Genomic DNA, 22,008 nt, shown 5'->3' with positions numbered 1-22,008 from the left:
CAGATTGGTGGGCTCCGACACATGGCACCCCCACCGACAGCTTTATTAGCTCTGTTGGCGGCTGGATACCCCTACCAATCTGATATTGATGACCCATTTTAAAGATAGGTAATCAATAGCATATAATTGGTCAACCCTTTCAAGTTTATGTGCAAGTAGAAGTTTATTGCATTATGGATGGGTTCTAGTAGTTTATTTTACAACCTTATTTTCCTTCAGTAGAATAAATATGACCCCTCACAGGATTTGTTACAAGTTCAACCATTGCCAACAACCTATTGGCATCTCAAATAGAAAAACTGTTAGTGCCATGTCTGATTCTTTAGAAACCTAATACAACGTTCTTTGTCCTACAGGCTCTGCTCACACATGTGTAATGGCTTCCATCCATATAGCTTTGCCAGACCATCACAATTCTGATCAATTGTGCTGACTCATAATCAGGGTAATTGGGGTTCTTTGAGGTTTACCTAATTTCAATGCCAATAATAGTGCAGTGTGCATCAGCATTCGGCTGTGAAATCAGATATATAAGTGTAGCCTCAATACATAAATCTCAAATGCAACACCATCTTATCGTATTGTGTAGAACACAGACCAAAATGTAGACTAGTAATCTGCAGAAAGTATTGAACCCTGTCATTTACCAGCAGTCAAGTTGGTCTAGGTTTACATTTGGCTTTTATTTTTTTATATCTATGAAATTTAACCAGTAGAGATGAGTGAGCACTAAAATGGTTGGAAGCTCGTTACTAAAACCAAGCAATTCCTAGTGCTCAGATGCTCGTTTTGAGTAACGAATATAATGGGAATCAATAGGAAATGCAAGCATTTTTTTAGCAGACCCTACAAAGAGGTTTGGGGGGCAGTGAAAATGTTGAAATGGATGGAAAAAGTGCTAAATGGAAGGAGAAAAGTATTGGGGAAGACCCCTGGAAGAATCTCTGACTCCCAGTTTGCTGCTGAAAACAATGGCGTCACACTTTTACTCCAATTTAAGGGCTGAAAGTAAAACATTCAAAATTGTTGACGAATTGGAGGTTATAGGAAAAAATGTTAAGCAACATTAATTCCTGTATAATGACTTTGGGCAACATTTAAAAAGGATAAAAAAATAAGTAAACCAAAATTGACATTTTTATAAAAATTATTGGAAATGTCAGTGTAATTTATGAAGGAAGCAAGAGCTGCCAAAAATGTGATGTAAGAGGGACTCAGATACACCCTGTATTAGACATAAAGGAGGGCCTCATACAAATTCTGTTCAAATTGTCATGTAGTGGTACTCCTAGACTCATAAATGCTATGCACTAACTACACAGCTGGCCAAAAATTCCAAGCAGGGTCATCCATACACCCTTGAAGGCTCCAACTGTAGTACCTCATTCAGATATTCACAACAAAGTCTAAGTGTGGTACCCCTACACTCATAAAAGTTCTGCACAGTGCAAAGCCTGCCAAAAAATACAAGCAGGGTCATCTATACACCCTTGAAGGCTCTAACTGTAGTACCCCTCATTTACATATTCAGAACAAAGTGTAGTTGTGGTACTCCAACACTCACAAAAGGTTCTGCACAGTGCAAAGCCTGCCAAAAATTATAAGCAGAGTCATCCATACACCCTTAAAGGCATCACCTTTAGCACCTCATTCAAATATTATGAACAAAGTATAGAAGTATAGCTGTGGTACTCTTACACTCATAAAAGTTCTGCATAGTGCAATGCCTGCCAAAAATTACAAGCAGGGTCATCCATACATCCTTGAAGGCTCAAACTGTAGTACCCTTCATTCAAATATTCAGAACAAATTATAGTTGTGGTAGTTGGGGCGCCCCCAGACGCAGGGCCGCGGGGTACTCGGTACTGGTCCTCTCTGTCTCGGTCCTGGGGTTGTCATGGTGGCTAGACCCGGTCCGTTGCCCTGCTAAGGGGCGTCCAATGAAAGGTGATGAAAGTTTGTCAAGTATTCGTGACGCCACCTGTGGTATTCGGTCAAGGTGACCGACGCTGCTTGGGGGTCCACTGGGGTGATGTTATGGCAGCTAGATGGAATACCTTCCCACAGGTGAAGTGCTTCCCCAGGGCTTCCCAGTAGTGTAGGTGGTGATGATGTGAGGCGCGGTTAATAACGAGGACACAGGGTTGCAGTCTCTTTACCTTTTTACTGAAGACTTCGGGATCCGCAATCCAGAGCACTGCTAACAGGGCTGGCTGAGACCGGTCGGTCCGAAGGCACATCCAGAGTTCCCTTTGCAGGTGGAAATCAGTGCCTACCTACTAGCGCCTGTGTGTTGTAATCCTTCCCTGCTGAGCACCACGGGATAGTCCTCACAACTGTCGTATCTGTTCTTTCTCTCTCTCCGTCCCCCAGATAATATGGATAGGACGCACCCATATGACAGGTAGGCCTGGAGTTATTCTGGGACCCTAGAGACGCCCCTCTCCCACGATTGCCTCCTATGTCTGCTTGGTGATTTAAGTTAGACAGCCAACCTATAATCAACTGCCCTGCCGCTGTTTGAAGTAATGCTTGAAGTCTGTTACTTCCTCGGCGTTCCGGCCACCGGCTACGCGCCTCAATAGGATGTTGCCGATCTCGGGGCACGACTCCTACTGGTTATCTCCTTGTGCTGTGATTTCGTTTCTCACTTCTCCACAATATCCTTCGCTTCGTGTCCTTCCTTAGGATGCCGCTGCAAGGTAGTGCAGGCGCGGCTCCGTACATTCTGTCCTTTCTGCTAGGCACCTGCCAGGAACCCACCCCTGACAGGTCCTCCCTGGAGCTCTCCCAGGCTGCTTCTCTCTAACTTCCTATCCAACCCCCAGTTTTACCCAAGTGTGAGGAGTGGCCTAATACACAGAGCATTTTGCTCCCCCTGGTGGCCGGAGTGTGAAGTGTAATGTGTGACTGTGATACCTGATCAGGTGAACTTCTTTAGTGCAATCAGACATAACATCACTCCCTTTAGGTGCAGAGCGACATTACTGCAACGACCAGGACTCTGGGGCGCTGCATACTCCTACACTCATAAACGTTTTGCACAGTGCAAAGCCTGCCAAAAATTATTAGCAGGGCCAGCCTTACACCCTTGAAGGCTCTAACTGTAGCACATTATTCAAATATTGTGAACAAAGTGTAGAAGTAAAGTTCTGGTACTCCTACACTCATAAAAGTTCTGCACAGTTCAAAGCCTGCCAAAAATAATAAGCAGGGCCATCCTTACACCCTTGAAGGCACTAACTGTAGCACTTCATTCAAATATTCTGAACAAAGTGTAGTTGTGATACTCCTACACTCATAAAAGTTCTGCACAGTGCAAAGTCTGCCAAAAATTATAAGCAGGGTCATCCTTACACCCTTGAAGAATCCAGACTGTAGTTGTCCTGTACTTCGCAGTCTGGAAAACCCCTTATACTAACTATATCTATTCTAAGACTCTCATTCCCTATCTCTAGTGTGCAACCCACTATTCTAATCCCGCTATTATCCTATGCTAATCCTAATCTTATACACAAACAGCAGCAATACATGAACACATTAACAGTACTAAACATTAGGAAACCGCACACAATTAATAGGAATACTGTACAAAGAGGGGTAGGCATATGACAGCCTCTGTCATCTCCTTACATAACAGGCACCAAACATGCATTGTGGGGATTTGGATTTCAAATTCAGACACTGGCTAATGCTTGATGAGTACCGAGCACATCCGAGCACCCAGATACTCGAATGATATCCGAGTATGGTATTGTTTCTACCATTTTTATCAATAGTTGATATCTGAAAAAAACAGTGAATAATTATCATGTTTGAGATCATGCCTCATTTTGACATAAACTGTGAATTACGAATCTGAGATGGATCATGATTCATGACTATTCCATTTTTTTATAAGACCCAAGGATGCTGGTGGATGGGTTTTGTGTACAGTAAAAATGAACTAGTCATGATACACCACAAATCACTTTTACCAAGGGTCCCTAACCAGTTCCTTGCAGGACCCTGACATGTGGCTCATGGCGGACTGCACTAGTGAGTGCCACTCTCAACTGTATCATCCACAGGGGGTATTATTGCTTGTTATGGGAGCACTCAGGAGCGTTATTACTTTTTAAAGGACATTAGTTGGGCATTGCTACTATGTGAATGGCCCTCTGGCAATTACTAATTTATAATGGGGCACTCTGAAATGATTACTTTATAAGAAGACACTTGTGGTATTATCTACTATGTAATTGTCTAAGGGTCACTTCCATCTGTCTGTCTGTCTGTCACGGATATTCATTGGTCGCGTGTTATGATGCGGTGGTCTAGGAGCAACATGGAACGAGCTCTGAGGGAAGTGGTAACTGTACTGACCGCAGACCCTAAGCTCAACACAACACTAGAAGCAGCCGTGGAATGCTCCTAACTCTCCCTAGGTATCTCGTCACAGCCTAAGAGCTAACTACCCCTGAAGACAGTAGCAGGAAAACTATCTTGCCTCAGAGAAAATCCCTAAGAAGAATAGATTAGCCCCCCACAAATAATGACTGTGAGTGGAGAGGAAAAAGACATACACAGAATGAAACAAGGATAAACACAGGAGGCCAGTCTAGCTTGATAGATAGGACAAGATGGAATACTGTGCGGTCAGTATAAAACACTACAAAAATCCACGCAGAGTTTACAAAAAATCTCCACACCTGACTAAAGGTGTGGAGGGTAACTCTGCTTCCCAGAGCTTCCAGCAAGACAGAAAATACTTCAAACTGATAATGCTGGACAAACAAAGAAAGCACAGAATGGATAAGACCACAAACTATGGACAGAAGAAGTAAGCAAAAACTTAGCTTTGCAGAACTGGTCAGGATAACAGGGAACTCCAAAGAGATGTGAATCCAACCAGGAACCATTTACAAGTGGCACTAGCTGAAGGAACAGCCAGGCTTAAATAGGCGAGAGAGGAGATGATAAGTGGAGGCAGCTGACCACAGCTAACTCCAAGGAGCAGCCATACCACTTGAAACCACAAGAGGGAGCCCAAGAGCAGAACTCACAAAAGTGCCACTTACAACCACCGGAGGGAGCCCAGGAGCAGAATTCACAACAGTCGCGGCCTCTGTCATGGAAATCCAAGTCGCTGATTGGTCGCGACAAAACAGCCACGACCAATCAGCGATGGGCACAGTCCGGAAGAAAATGGCCGCTCCTTACTCCCCGCAGTCAGTGCCCGGCGCCCGCATACTCCCCTCCGGTCACCGCTCACACAGGGTTAATGCCGGCGGTAACGGAACGCGTTATGCCACGGGTAACGCACTCCGTTACCGCCGCTATTAACCCTGTGTGTCCCCAACTTTTTACTATTGATGCTGCCTATGCGGAATCAATAGTAAAAAAATGTAATGTTAAAAATAATAAAAAAACAAAAAACCTGCTATACTCACCCTCCGTAGTCCGCCGAGTCGCTCGCGCCTGCCGACATCTTCTGTTCCCCGCGATGAATTGCAAAATTACCCAGAAGACTTAGGGGTCTCGCGAGACCGGTAAGTCATCTGGGTAATTTCGCAATGCATCCTGGGAATGGAAGATGGCGGCAGCCGCGCGCCTATCGCCGGAGCTTCGGTGGATCCCAGGGGTGAGTATATAACTATTTTTTATTTTAATTATTTTTTCAACAGGGATATGGTGCCCACACTGCTGTATACTACGTGGGCTATGTTAGATACCGTGTGGCTCTGTGCTGTATACTACATAGGCAGTAAAGGCACAGATGATTGGCCTCGGGGAGACCAAAACATCCAACACTGCGGAAACACCATCACGTGTTTCTCAACGCAGTGATTCCAGAACACTGCCCCCATCCCTTATGGGAAATATGCAGATGCAGGTAAAGAAGCTGCGGAGACACCATCACGTGTTTCTCGACGCAATCAGTGAATAGCCAGGCCTTTCCCCGGGAAGGAACAACCACGGGAAGGGCAGCATCCTATGAAGGAAAGCCACCTATGCCAAGCATGGTATCCATCCACAGACAGCTGTTTCGGGGTGTTTGCCCCTCGTCAGTGTGGAGTAGGAATCTGGCTATTAGGAGCAGTGCCTAGTAAAAAGGCTATAAAGGTCCGGGGAAAGGCCTGGCTATTCACTGCTTGCGTCGAGAAACACGTGATGGTGTCTCCGCAGCTTCTTTACCTGCATCTGCATATTTCCCATAAGGGATGGGGGCAGTGTTCTGGAATCACTGCGTTGAGAAACACGTGATGGTGTCTCCGCAGTGTTGGATGTTTTGGTCTCCCCGAGGCCAATCATCTGTGCCTTTATAGCCTTTTTACTAGGCACTGCTCCTAATAGCCAGATTCCTACTCCACACTGATGAGGGGCAAACACCCCGAAACAGCTGTCTGTGGATGGATACCATGCTTGGCATAGGTGGCTTTCCTTCATAGGATGCTGCCCTTCCCGTGGTTGTTCCTTCCTGGGGAAAGGCCTGGCTATTCACTGCTTGCGTCGAGAAACACGTGATGGTGTCTCCGCAGCTTCTTTACCTGCTACTACATAGGCAGTGTTATATACTATGTGGGCTGTGTGATATACTCCGTGAGCTGTGCTAGATATTATGTGGCCACTGTTATATACTGTGTGGGCAGTGTTATATACTACGTGACTGGACAATATACTACGTGACTGGGCAATATACTACGTGGCTCTGTGCTGTATACTACGTCACTGGGCAATATGCTACGTGGCTGGGCAATATACTACGTGGCTCTGTGCTGTATACTACGTCGCTGGCCAATATACTACGTGACTGGGCAATATACTACGTGACTGGGCAATATACTACGTGACTGGGCAATATACTATGTAGCTGGGCAATATACTACGTGGCTGGGCAATATACTACGTGTCTGTGCTGTATACTACGTGGCTCTGTGGTGTATACTACGTCGCTGTGCAATATACTACGTAGCTGGGCAATATACTACGTGACTGGCCAATATACTTTGTGGCTGGGCAATACAGGTCCTTCTCAAAAAATTAGCATATAGTGTTAAATTTCATTATTTACCATAATGTAATGATTACAATTAAACTTTCATATATTATAGATTCATTATCCACCAACTGAAATTTGTCAGGTCTTTTATTGTTTTAATACTGATGATTTTGGCATACAACTGCTGATAACCCAAAAAACCTGTCTCAATAAATTAGCATATTTCACCCATCCAATCAAATAAAAGTGTTTTTTAATAACAAACAAAAAAACCATCAAATAATAATGTTCAGTTATGCACTCAATACTTGGTCGGGAATCCTTTGGCAGAAATGACTGCTTCAATGCGGCGTGGCATGGAGGCAATCAGCCTGTGACACTGCTGAGATGTTATGGAGGCCCAGGATGCTTCAATAGCGGCCTTAAGCTCATCCAGAGTGTTGGGTCTTGCGTCTCTCAACTTTCTCTTCACAATATCCCACAGATTCTCTATGGGGTTCAGGTCAGGAGAGTTGGCAGGCCAATTGAGCACAGTAATACCATGGTCAGTAAACCATTTACCAGTGGTTTTGGCACTGTGAGCAGGTGCCAGGTCGTGCTGAAAAATGAAATCTTCATCTCCATAAAGCATTTCAGCCGATGGAAGCATGAAGTGCTCCAAAATCTCCTGATAGCTAGCTGCATTGACCCTGCCCTTGATGAAACACAGTGGACGAACACCAGCAGCTGACATGGCACCCCACACCATCACTGACTGTGGGTACTTGACACTGGACTTCAGGCATTTTGGCATTTCCTTCTCCCCAGTCTTCCTCCAGACTCTGGCACCTTGATTTCCGAATGACATGCAAAATTTGCTTTCATCAGAAAAAAGTACTTGGGACCACTTAGCAACAGTCCAGTGCTGCTTCTCTGTAGCCCAGGTCAGGCGCCTCTGCCGCTGTTTATGGTTCAAAAGTGGCTTTACCTGGGGAATGCGGCACCTGTAGCCCATTTCCTGCACACGCCTGTGCACGGTGGCTCTGGATGTTTCCACACCAGACTCAGTCCACTGCTTCCTCAGGTTCCCCAAGGTCTGGAATCGGTCCTTCTCCACAATCTTCCTCAGGGTCCGGTCTCCTCTTCTCGTTGTACAGCGTTTTCTGCCACATTGTTTCCTTCCAACAGACTTACCATTGAGGTGCCTTGATACAGCACTCTGGGAACAGCCTATTTGTTGAGAAATTTCTTTCTGGGTCTTACCCTCTTGCTTGAGGGTGTCAATGATGGCCTTCTTGACATCTGTCAGGTCGCTAGTCTTACCCATGATGGGGGTTTTGAGTAATGAACCTGGCAGGGAGTTTATAAAAGCCTCAGGTATCTTTTGCATGTGTTTAGAGTTAATTAGTTGATTCAGAAGATTAGGGTAATAGGTCGTTTAGAGAACCTTTTCTTGATATGCTAATTTATTGAGACAGGTTTTTTGGGTTATCAGGAGTTGTATGCCAAAATCATCAGTATTAAAACAATAAAAGACCTGACAAATTTCAGTTGGTGGATAATGAATCTATAATATATGAAAGTTTAATTGTAATCATTACATTATGGTAAATAATGAAATTTAACACTATATGCTAATTTTTTGAGAAGGACCTGTATACTACGTGACTGGGCAATATACTACGTGACTGGGCAATATACTACGTGGCTGGACAATATACTACGTAGCTGGGCAATATACTACGTGACTGGGCAATATACTATGTGGCTGGACAATATACTACGTAGCTGGGCAATATACTATGTGGCTGGGCAATATACTACGTAGCTGGGCAATATACTATGTGGTTGGGCAATATACTACGTGACTGGGCAATATACTATGTGACTGGGCAATATATTACGTGGCTGGGCAATATACTACGTGGCTGGGCAATATACTACGTGGTTGGGCAATATACTACGTGACTGGGCAATATACTACGTGGTTGGGCAATATACTACGTGACTGGGCAATATACTACGTGGCTGGGCAATATACTACGTGACTGGGCAATATACTACGTGACTGGGCAATATACTACGTGGCTGGGCAATATACTACGTGGCTGGGCAATATACTATGTGGTTGGGCAATATACTACGTGACTGGGCAATATACTACGTGGTTGGGTAATATACTACGTGACTGGGCAATATACTACGTGGACATGCATATTCTAGAATACCCGATGCGTTAGAATCGGGCCACTATCTAGTTAATTTATAAGAGGATATTCTGGGCATTAATATTTTACAAATGGCTCTTGGGGCATTAATACTTTATAAGGTAGCACTTGGGCCATTTTTACTTTATAATGGGACACTTTTGGTATTATCATTTTATATCTTTACTACTTTATAAGTAGACACTTGTGGCATTGTTACTTTATAATGGGACACTTAGGGAATCATAACCTTCAAGGAGTACACAATTGGCTTTTAAATGGGTTCTCTAGCAATGTAATAAAATGGCCCAAGTCACGTCTTTCAAATGACAGGTTGTCCTAATCATGTGTCAGGATGTGCTGTAGTTTGAAGAAACACTGCTCTCGAGACCTGTGTCAGCACAGTGACTGAGTAGTCTGCACTGTTTCTTTTCAGCACTGGGGATTGGGTTCAAATCCCACCAAGGACAACAACTACCAGGAGTTTGTGTGATCTCCCCGTGTTTGCGTGGGTTTCCTCTGAGTACTCCAGTTTCCTCCCACACTGCAAAGACATACCAATATGACATCTAAGTTGTGAGCCCCCATTGGGGACAGTGATAATGATGGTTGTAGGATTTTTTGCACTATATAAACTTGTAAAATAAATAAATAAACTGATATAAGAGATGTATCATAAGCAAAGGACAAGGGTGTGTCAGGAAAATAAATGTATCATTTCCTTTGCTGACTGAGCACAAACGATTTTTTTCTTCACCCTAAGTGCTCCATGCTCAGTCAGCCAAGGAGAAGATTTATTTCTTCTAATGTCACAGCCCTTCTCCTCTTTTCTCTGTCAGTTGAGACACAGATCTCGAGAGCTATGTTTTCCAGATTGTAGCCTGTACTGTCACGTGACTAGGACGAGAGCTGATTGTCACTCTCAAAATAACAAAAGTTGGGGACCCCTGACCTAAACTATTGCAATGAGTAGCTGTCAATAGTGGATCATCATTATTTTTGGGCTTAGTTTTTGGATTAAAGTTTTGATTTTTGTTTTTGCACCTAATTTCCTGTGTTTTTTGTGTCAAGTTTATACTAATGTTTTCAGGTTTTATCTCACTTTTTGGGATTTGCTCAACAATGTTTTTGGCTGATTCAATTATGACCTTTTGAAATATAGCAAAATGTTTGGACAATAGTTCCGTATAACATTTGTCTATATTCTAGTCACAGTTGAAGACCAATTAGACACATTATAAAGCTTATTGAAAGGATTGAGCAATGTTTGTTTTTTCTCTATTAAAGTTGATGGGATACAAATATACAGTGCTCAGAATAAATGAGGGCACCGCCTTTGAAAACCAAGTTTTTAAAGTGGGCGCACTGAAGCTATTTTTGGTATGACATCTAATGTTCTTTTTTTTCAGAACTAAAATATTCTACATGAAGAAAGGGAACAGTGTAGCAAGGAAACATGAAAACAAATAATACCATTCAGGCAATCATCGACCTGACCGCTGGGGCCACAGGTAATTTAGCTTCCTCTTTATTCTCTGATTCTTCAGTCATCTCAGATGCAGTCTAATAAGTGTATTTACTAATATGTAATTACTGGTGATTCTCATGTGTTTGAAAGGGAGCGCACTGCTCCACTGCTTCCGGTGCATTCCTATTATTGACAAGCAGCATGTTTGCACAGCTGACCCACGCCAATGTATGTTTGTACATATAGTTTCCAATGTACATTGGAAATGCAATGTTAATAGACCCATAGCATAATAATATTGTTATAATAATTACGGTATAATAGTAATAACTTAATTTGTAAAACGCCAACATATTACGCAGCACTTTTGTTACAACCATTTTCCGACAGTAAGCAGATCATAGGGAGCCTGCTGCTAAAAACCCCAGAAATTAGCTTTGATCTGAGTCAGAACCTGGCATCAAGTGTTCTTCATCCTTGCAGTAACAATGAAGGGGTAAAGTGGCAATGCCGTGAGCTATTCATAGACCGGACATTCAGTGTCTCCCACTCACACACCACCTCCTCACCTCGCCCCCTCTCTGTCGGAGTCTCACATGGTTCAGTCCTAGGGCCCCTGCTCTTCTCCATTTACACCTTTGGCCTGGGACAGCTCATAGAATCTCATGGCTTTCAGTATCATCTCTATGCTGATGACACACAGATCTACATCTCTGGACCAGAATCCCTCAATGTCTGTCTGCTATTTCATCCTTCTTCTCCGCTAGATTTCTGAAACTTAACATGGACAAAACAGAATTCATCATCTTTCCCCCATCTCAAGCGACCCCCCAACGAACCTGTCCATTACAGTAAATAGCTGCCCACTCTCTCCAGTCCCACAAGCTCGCTGCCTCGGGGTAATCCTTGACGCTGATCTCTCCTTCAAACCACATATCCAAGCCCTTTCCACTTCCTGCTGCCTTCAACTCAAAAAATATTTCACGAATCCGTTCATTCCTCAACCACGAATCTGCAAAAACCCTAGTCCATGCCCTCATCATCTCTCGCCTTGACTACTGCAACCTCCTGCTCTGTGGCCTCCCCTCTAACACTCTCGCACCCCTCCAATCTATTCTAAACTCTGCTGCCCGACTAATCCACCTGTCCCCTCGCTATTCCCCAGCCTCTCCCCTCTGTCAATCCCTTCACTGGCTCCCCATTGCCCAGAGACTCCACTACAAAACCCTAACCATGACGTACAAAGCCATCCACAACCTGTCTCCTCCATACATCTGTGACCTCGTCTCCCAGTACTTACATACACGCAACCTCCGATCCTCACAAGATCTCCTTCTCTACTCCCCTCTTATCTCCTCTTCCCACAATCGTATACAGTTAGGTCCATATATATTTGGACAGAGACAACATTTTTCTAATTTTGGTTATAGACATTACCACAATGAGTTTTAAACAAAACAATTCAGATGCAGTTGAAGTTCAGACTTTCAGCTTTCATTTGAGGGTATCCACATTAAAATTGGATGAAGGGTTTAGGAGTTTCAGCTCCTTAACATGTGCCACCCTGTTTTTAAAGGGACCAAAAGTAATTGGACAATTGACTCCAAGGCTATTTCATGGACAGGTGTGGGCAATCCCTTCGTTATGTCATTCTCAATTAAACAGATAAAAGGCCTGGAGTTGATTTGAGCTGTGGTGCTTGCATTTGGAAGGTTTTGCTGTGAAGTAAACATGCGGTCAAAGGAGCTCTCCATGCAGGTGAAACAAGCCATCCTTAAGCTGCGAAAACAGAAAAAACCCATCCGAGAAATTGCTGCAATATTAGGAGTGGCAAAATCTACAGTTTGGTACATCCTGAGAAAGAAAGAAAGCACTGGTGAACTCATCAATGCAAAAAGACCTGGGCGCCCACGGAAGATAACAGTGGTGGATGATAGGAGAATAATCTCCATGGTGAAGAGAAACCCCTTCACAACAGCCAAACAAGTGAACAACACTCTCCAGGAGGTAGGCGTATCAATATCCAAATCTACCATAAAGAGAAGACTGCATGAAAGTAAATACAGAGGGTTCACTGCACGGTGCAAGCCACTCATAAGCATCAAGAATAAAAAGGCTAGACTGGACTTTGCTAAAAAACATCTAAAAAAGCCAGCACAGTTCTGGAAGAACATTCTTTGGACAGATGAAACCAACATCAACCTCTACTAGAATGATGGAAAGAGAAAAGTATGGCGAAGGTGTGGCACAGCTCATGATCCAAAGCATACCACATCATCTGTAAAACACAGCGTTGGCAGTGTGATGGCTTGGGCATGCATGGCTGCCAATGGCACTGGGTCACTAGTGTTTATTGATGATGTGACACAGGACAGAAGCAGCCGAATGAATTCTGAGGTATTCAGAGACATACTGTGTGCTCAGATCCGGCCAAATGCAGCAAAACTGATCGGTCTCATTTCATACAGATGGACAATGAGCCAAAACATAAAGCCAAAGCAACAAGGAGTTTATTAAAGCAAAGAAGTGGAATATTCTTGAATGGCCAAGTCAGTCACCTGATCTCAACCCAATTGAGCATGCATTTCACTTGTTAAAGACTAAACTTCAGACAGAAAGGCCCACAAACAAACAGCAACTGAAAACCACCACAGTGAAGGCCTGGCAAAGCTTCAAAAAGGATGAAACACAGCGTCTGGTGATGTCCATGAGTTCAACACTTCAGGCAGTCATTGCCAACAAAGGGTTTTCAACTCAAGTACTAAAAATGAACATTTTATTTAAAATTATTGAATCAGTCCAATTACTTTTGGTCCCTTTAAAAACAGGGAGGCACATGTTAAGGAGCTGAAACTCCTAAACCCTTCATCCAATTTTAATGTGGAAACCCTCAAATGAAAGCTGAAAGTCTGAACTTCAACTGCATCTGAATTGTTTTGTTTAAAATTCATTGTGGTAATGTCTATAACCAAAATTAGAAAAATGTTGTCTCTGTCCAAATATATATGGACCTAACTGTACAAGATTTCTCTCGCGTATCACCCCTACTCTGGAACCCTCTACCACAACACATCAGACTCTCGCCTACCATTGAAACCTTCAAAAAGAACCTGAAGACCTACCTCTTCCGACAAGCCTACAACCTGCAGTAACCACCGATCGACCAAACCGCTGCATGACCAGCTCTCTCCTCGCTTACTGTATCCTCACCCATCCCTTGTAGATTGTGAGCCTTCGCGGGCAGGGTCCTCTCTCCTCCTGTACCAGTTTTGACTTGTATTGTTTAAGATTATTGTACTTGTTTTTATTATGTATACCCCTCCTCACATGTAAAGCGCCATGGAATGAATGGCGCTATAACAATAAATAATAATAATAATACAATAAATAGACACGTCGGGTCCGCCATAGCAAGAAACAAACTTTGTAGCACCTCCTCTATAATAAACGTGGGTGCCAAATGGGTGCCTCCTACCATTTTTGCAACAAAGGGCATGTAGTTTTTATACCAAATGACTCCATTAAAATATGTGCAATACCTTCACTAAAGGGGTTCTGTAAGTTACAATATCACCCCATTGGCGTTGATTTAGAGGAAATATGATCCCGTATTAGTACAAACATGAGTTCTATAGTGTGTCTCCTGGCCCTGGAAAATCGCTGGCATCCATTGATCTGGTTGGCCTCAGTAAAACACTTCAAAGTCCCTGCAACATGGATAGGAGTGGACAGCAATTTACCCAACAATAAAGGCTGATCATGTATGCTCCTAGCCAGGCGAAACAAGCCACAGATATCCAGACATCCGGTCAACATCTGTACAAAAAATAATTGTTTCAATAATAATAAATATAATAAAGGCAGTAAAGACAAAGACAGAAAGACTCATTGCCAAAGAAGTAAAAATAATCTTCAATTGCATAAATAATGAGACTTAAAAATTATAGTGTTCGCTCCCTCAATAGTAATTTGTGTAAAATGGTGGAAGAGGACGAGGGAAAGGCCTTCATCACTACAATATTTGCACAGGAAAATCCAATAACACCTGACATGTTTAAAAAAAACCCCACAAATTCTCATTAAATGTCATCAGCTTAACCCAACAAGAAGCGTAACCCTCAAAACACTAAAATCGTGAAAGCACCAGGATCCTGATGGCATACAATCCCGAGTTCTGCAAGAATTAAGTATCATGTTAGACGGCCAATTATTTATAATACTATATTTAACGAGTCCATAACAACTTAATCTTTTCCATAGGACTGGCTCATGTGATTCCAATATTTAAAAAAGGGGTCAAACATTGAGTATGTATAGGCCTATAAGATTAAAGAGTTATTTTCCAAGATGGTAAGTTATCCAGAGGACAGGGGAAGGTCAAGCGTTTACAGCTCAGCTCCTTTCAACACGGGGTTCCCCTTGGAGAGCTTGGTTTCCGGGTTCTGAAGCCATGTTCTTGAGATCAATACTAGTCCTAGTGTTTGGACCCCCAGTGATTGGTAAGTCATGCCCTATGCTAAGGATTTATTAGAGATGTTTTCCTGGAGTATCTCTATGAAAATAACTCCACAACCCAGCATTATGGATTTATGAAAGATCACTCCTGTCAGTTTAATTTGATCAGCTTCTACAGTGATGTGAGTTCCAGAATGAGCCAGCTTAAGGATGTGGATGTTGTGTATCAAGACTTTTCAAATGCATTCAATACAGTGCTACATAAAAGGGTACCACAGGGGTCAGTATTGGGCACACTTCTTTTTTTTAATGTATTAAAGACCATGTTGAGGGCAAATAGAAAAGAACTTCAATATTTGCAGATAATACTAAGCTGTGCAAGGTAATCAACACCAAGGAGGGTAATTTAATATTACAAATGGATTTAAGGAAGCTGGAAGGTTTAGGCGAGAAATGGCAATTGCAGAATAATATAGATGAATGTAATGTCAGGCATTTGAGCAGAGGAAACAAACTGTTATATAAGGACTGGGTGGACTACAGTGCTAAGACTGGTTATCAATCTTGGGCTCATTCTGCTTGGAAAAACGACAGCTTATAGGCGATCTAATTATAATGTACAAATATATAAATACTGTATATATTTTTTTACACCAAATTCTGCAACATCCTCTATGTTACAGGAAAGATGTTTTCACTATCATCACACATGGTGATGCTTTACAGTAGAAGCATTGAGATTATGGAACTCTCTACCAAAACTTGTAATGGTCGATTCACTAAATAAGTACAAGGAGGGCCTGAAAGCTTTTGTTAAAGAAATATTATTTTACAATTCATGAGTAATAGATTTTTGGAGATGGGACGCTAATCCACGGAATTAAGTTTGCTTGCTATCAATAGGGGTCAGGAAGTATTTTCTCCCCTATTTTGGGGAAATTAGCATCTGCAAAAGGGCCTGAATTTTTAGGAAAATTGTAGTTTGAACTTTCAGGGTGTGGGATCCCAGCATGCAGAGAGGGAACCTAGAACTTTCTTGCTCAGTGAGAGAGCGAGATCTCCCTCATTACACTAACCATGTCCTGCTCATACGTTACCAAGATGTTACTAAATGGTAACCACCGTAATGATGTTACTGTTCAGTAACACAATAGTAAAACACGCAGCTACGCTGGCTTAGTGCAAAATCTCTCTCTTTCATTGTGAATGGGGCCGTTGAGGGTTGCGGGATCCCCCTGTGCATGCAGGGATTCCAAGCACAAAAGTTCAAGGCCAACGTTTGCTGGAAAGTTGGGGTCGCTTTGTGGGGTAAGGTTCCTTCTGAGCACTTATATTTAGAAAAATCACTGGTCTGAGGATGCCCAATCTTTTATTAAATAAACAGGGCAGCCCCAGACTGCAAATAGATAATCCTTAACAGTGAAACTATGAGATATAAAGAACTCAACAGCTGCCGTAGCGTATCAATGTATAGATATGTCCAGACTGTATAATTAATCACACAGATAATGTCAGGAAATTAATTTAGTTGTATACATATTTCAGGTGGCACGGCGTGTGTTCTGACGGGACAGCCGTTTGACACTGCCAAGGTGAAGATGCAGACGTTCCCCAATATGTACAGAGGCCTCACAGACTGCGCAGTGAAGACCTACAGACAGGTGGGGTTCAGGGGCTTCTACAAAGGGACCGGTCCGGCTCTTCTTGCAAACATATCAGAGAACTCTGTCCTTTTTATGAGCTATGGCTTCTGCCAGAGAGTTGTGAGGAGGATTGTTGGGTTGGAAAAGAATGCACCTCTCAGGTAAGGTTTTGGGTGCCTCAGAGAACCAGTAATATTGGTTTAAGATGTCAGAGAAAGTCAGAAACCAAACGCAAAACTTTCATCTGTCTTCTATTTCCTACTATTTTGGCAGATTAAAGTGAACCTGTTCCTTAGAAAATGAGATGTTATAGAGCAGGAGGAGCTGAGAAGAGTGATATACAGATTTGCATGAAAAGGCTTATAACAACTTTTTTTTTCTCATTGACATCCTTGCTCATTTTGTATTTTTCAGTCATACAGGCGGTCCTAATCAGTGATTGACGGCTGTTTATCTCTGCACACTTACACTGGATTTACACTGCTGGATTTGTCGAAAGAGTGTTACAAGGAATGTTCAGTTCCCAACAATTTGCAGTGTACAGAGGCTGCCAATCACCCAATGAATGAGAAAAACGCTCCTTTGTTTGGTTAACAGATTTTTATGCTGACTTAAAAATAATCCCTCTCGGCAGTACATCATCCTGTGCAAACAGGACGATGTGCTGCTGAGAACAATGGCATACTGTGTAAAGCTATGCTGGCCTCTCTCCCCAGGAATGCCGACATACTCACTGCTCCAGCCACGGCGGTGTCCTCATTTACGGCTTCCTTCTGCTCTGGTTCTGTGCACACTGAACTGGTCTCCCGGTGGCGCGTCTAGTTTGCGCATGCTCCCCGATTCTTAAAGGGACAGCGAGCACATTTTGAAAATATGCCCAGCCGATAGCTGGAAGGCATTAAGTATTTAAGGCATGCTCCCCTGTAGGGAGGTGCCAGAGCAACGTTTTCCAGTTACTAATATTATGTGCAACTAGTGAGGTGCCAGGTCCCTGTATCCTGTATTGTTTAAACCTTTTCCTATTTCCCGAGTAGTGTTCCTGACCCTAAAACTGCACCTGCAGTACCTGAACCCTGACACTGCTTCAGCGGTATTAGTGCCTGTAGCCACACCCACGGTATGTGAAGCCTAACACTGCATGCAGTGCATGAACCCTGTCACCTCTCCTGGCAGCACCTGTGCCTGAAACCGCACCCCCCATTACGCACCCCTGGTACATGAAGCCTAACACTGCTCCAGGCGGTAACTGTGCCTGAAGCCGCAACCGAGGTATGTGAAGCCTGTTACTGCTCCTAGCAGTACCTGTGCCTGAAACCACAACCACGGTACATGAACCCTGATAAATAATGCTCTTATGGTCCCTGAACCTGAAGAAGCTCCTGTAGCATCTGTACCTGTAACCGTTCTGACGGTACTTGAACCGACACCAGTGTCTTCCTTATTAGTGTTCCTGAGTCTGTACAGTTGGAGCCCACTCCAGTTTCAGAAATCCATCCTACCTGTCGATCCCAAAACCGGTCCTGTCAGTGGCTCCTAGTCTGTGTCTGCTCTGCATAGTGACCCAGATCCAGCGCTGTCTGAACAGCGTCCAAATCCGGTCCTGTCAGTGATTCTGAGTTTGTGACTGTCCTGCCCGATGACCCAGAACCTGTGCTGTCTGTACAATGTCTGAATCCTGTCCTGCCAGTGACTGAAATTGTAAGCCTGACCCCTTGGGTCAGCATCTGCGGTACCGGGAACTGACTAGAAGTGGTGCCTGGCAGCTACCTGCAGCTCATTTATGACTATACTATCAGGCGCACCAGTGAAGACCAGTTAGCCACTTAACTACGCCCCTCCTAGGTAATATTCAAAAAGGAGAAACATTGGAGTTTTTGGCAAAATTTCTATAACAACCTTTATTGAAACAGATCATCAAACATATATTAACAAACAAGATTTAAAGGATGTGATTAAAAAGGACACCAACACTGGCCGCAGTCAGTACTAAATGTGATACTAAAGGGCTTCAATCAACATGATATTTTAAGGACCCCATCACCTACAATGTCCATCCACCTGCTCCCAAAGGTTATTGGAGGGAGGACATTAATCAATATAGCCCAGTGGCTGCTGTAAGATCTTCTCTGGGGATTCCTCTCCCATACTGCCCCCTTAATACATGTGGTCACAAAAATCAACCTATGATAAGTTGAATAAAAGGGTCATCTTACCCAGACTGAGGCACACCGCTGGACGCGCCCCTCCTAGGTAAGCCCGGCCCCATGGCACAGTGGGTCCACGAACCACATGCGCCATGTGCGAGCGTGACATCTTATGTGCACTGAACAATCTATTACTGCTCATTCTATGGGTATGAACCTGTGTAAATTAAATGCTGTGCATTAAATGCCATCAGTTGGTGGTGTAAGCGCGCTCTCATACAGAGAAGGCTGTTAATCCTTGATCAAATAATATAGAGAAAATCCAGCTAACTCACCACCATGTGCACGGATCACCCGGTTTTAGATCAGCAATGAGGAAAAATGAAAAGATTCCAGCTCCTATGATCGAATGTAATAAAAATTGGCTATTCTTGAATAATCCACAGATAACATGCAGGACACAAGTGCAGAAATGCAACCCGTGTTGGATCACTTATGATCTGGGAGCTGGAATTTCTTCATTTTGCCCAAGTCCCTGATCAGGATCACCCACTTGACTGAAGAACACGGAATAAGCAGGAATTTCAATTAATAAAATAACATTTAAAAAAGTTACGGTATATACCAATTTGCTGAGCTCCTTTCACTCCATAGCATGCTGTTTAAAGATGACTCTGCATTTTCTTAGTAACACATAACAATTTTTAAATGTTTGCTTAACAATTTTCAGATTTTTATGACAATTTTAATTTAAGAATCCTTCCGGATGGTTTCAGTTGAATTTATAAGAAAGGACGAAGAGTGATCACATTTTATACTACTGTATGTACATGAGACCAGGAGTACAGTCACGACCGACACTAAACTACAGTTCTGGTTCTAGAAGTAAATTTTTAGCATAATTTAGGATTTCACACAATGTATTGGGAATCTGCCCATAATTGCTTCGCTTCTGGCATTTATAGATAGTTTTAGGAGTCCTGAAATAGTGAAAAAAACAAGATGGTTAATAAATATGTGTATGATATAAGAATTTTCATCAGTAGGTGCCAAAACCCTCTAGGTTTAATTAACAGTGATTAGAATCAATAGCTGGATCCCACCAAAGGAATAATAGTGGTGTCACATACAGGGATAGTGATGCAGCTAGATCGGGCTGGTAGAACAATATTAACAATAAATAATCGTTTTCTTCAGTATTCGCTTCTTACACAATGTAATGTAATGTGACCGTTTTTTTGATGTTTTAGTGACCTGCACAATGCAACCGCAGGCTCATTTGCAGCAGCGTTTGCTTCATTGGCCCTTTGTCCCACAGAGCTGGTGAAGTGTCGTCTTCAGGCCATGCATGAAATGCAGCTCTCTGGAAAGGTGATAGAAGGACAAAAGTGAGTTGGGATCTACCTGAAACTCTTAGAGATCTACCCATACTTTATAATACTCATCCTTTCTTCATAGTACAGTGTGGGCAGTGGTCAAGAATATCCTGCGCACAGATGGTCCAATGGGTTTCTATCATGGACTCTCCAGCACTCTTCTCAGAGAAGTTCCCGGTTACTTCTTCTTCTTTGGGGGCTATGAATTAGGTCGTTCATTTTTTACAAGATCTGGAACATCTAAAGACCAGTTAGGTATGAAAATGATTATTAATACTTTTTATTTAAAAAGTGCAAAGTACTGTGAAAATGGTCCCTCGTTCAAGATGTTGATTTTTGTTAGCCTTAGGCCTCATTCAGATGTCCGTTTATCATGGATCAAGTAAAAACGAACAATGTGACTGTCAAGTTCGGGTCTGGAGACCCCCGGCCAGTTGGTGAATCACGATCTGGACTTGGTCTGTGATACACAGATGTCTGAATGAGGCATCAAAGAACCAAAAATATGACATTTCACTGGAGGACTTGGCACATCTCTGTATCACTTGGATACACCATTGATTTTAATGTACAGTAGAATAAATGCTGCGTTTTTTTCAACTGCATTTTTTCCACTGCTTTGGACAGTTCAAGCAAAGCCGATGTAATTTCATGAAGATCATGCTGTGTGTTTAAAGGCATTACAGATCTGTCATTTTTTTATGCATTTTCTCCATAGACCAGCACCTTTCTTAATATCGAAAAAAAAAAAATCGAAAAAACATTAAAAAGAACATGAGAACACATTGCTATTGCATATTTTGGTGCAGATAAAAACACAGCATTTCTGTATGTGGGAACATGGCCTAAAGCTTTATTTCTTCTGTGCTTATGCTACAAAGAAATTGAACACTTAGGCCACATGCGCACGTTGAGTATTTGGTCAGTTTTTCGACTCGTCAGTTTTTGGAGTGGAGCAATCAGTGGAAAAGTATAATAGAGACGTCACCACTTCTGTATTTTTCATACACACCTGGTTCCTGGTTTTGTCTTGCAAAAAACGAGGTAAAAACTCACCAAATACTCAACGTGTGCACGCGGCCTAGGAGACCGATTCATCAATTCAAGCTTTTTATACACCAGTCTTGATCCTGGGTGCACTTCATTAAGACAGTAAATTATTACATTTCGCATATGTTTCAGGCGCCATGAGACACTGGAAGAATTTTACTCCACTCATTGAATGTGGTGCATTTCTGTTGTAATATATTACACTTCTGTGGCATAAATTACCAGTATAATGCATTTGATGGGTCATGCTCTGTGATGCCCTTTCCCTATAATGTTTACCCATCTTTCAAAAAGTTGACTGAGCTGGCACAAATATTTGTGTAACTACATTTGATTCAGATTTATACTAGATTTCTGCCACAAACTTGCTAATGAATCAGCCTCTTACTGCAACATTACCTACGGATTACAGTTGATTATTTTTTAATCTCTCCTCTCCGTTGTGGAGATATTACGATAGCTTGTGAAGTTTAGGTTATAATTTATGATAAGCCTAATGGGGTGTTACCAGAGATTTTTCTCTGGGTGCATGTACTTCTTCTCCTGTATGAGGTTGACCAATCATAGGCAGCAGTGTCATGCACAGGAGAAAAGGACACACCCCACAATAGCTTATAATGCGTTTCTCAGTGTGAGTGTAATAACAGACAGTCTGTTCTCTTTTTACTGAACTGAGTGTGATTACAAAGCGGGAACGGGGATAC

The 22,008-nt window shown here is 42.7% G+C and overlaps 1 protein-coding gene across 1 annotated transcript in view; it reads left to right on the top strand.

Annotated features, from left to right (window-relative positions):
- LOC138672334 (mitochondrial ornithine transporter 1-like) overlaps window positions 1–22,008 on the top strand; it is a 28,954-nt gene that overhangs the window by 3,872 nt on the left and 3,074 nt on the right. Inside the window, exons 2-5 of the mRNA XM_069760278.1 lie at window positions 10,578–10,679; window positions 16,637–16,895; window positions 20,129–20,266; window positions 20,337–20,509. Coding sequence (XP_069616379.1) covers window positions 10,625–10,679; window positions 16,637–16,895; window positions 20,129–20,266; window positions 20,337–20,509 — 625 coding nt within the window. The 5' untranslated portion in view covers window positions 10,578–10,624. The remainder of the gene's footprint in view (window positions 1–10,577; window positions 10,680–16,636; window positions 16,896–20,128; window positions 20,267–20,336; window positions 20,510–22,008) is intronic.

The sequence above is a fragment of the Ranitomeya imitator genome, chromosome 3, assembly GCF_032444005.1.
Source record: "Ranitomeya imitator isolate aRanImi1 chromosome 3, aRanImi1.pri, whole genome shotgun sequence".
NCBI lineage: Eukaryota > Metazoa > Chordata > Amphibia > Anura > Dendrobatidae > Ranitomeya > Ranitomeya imitator.
The sequence above is the reverse complement of the archived record's forward strand: the minus strand, read 5'-3'. Positions and strand labels throughout refer to the sequence as shown.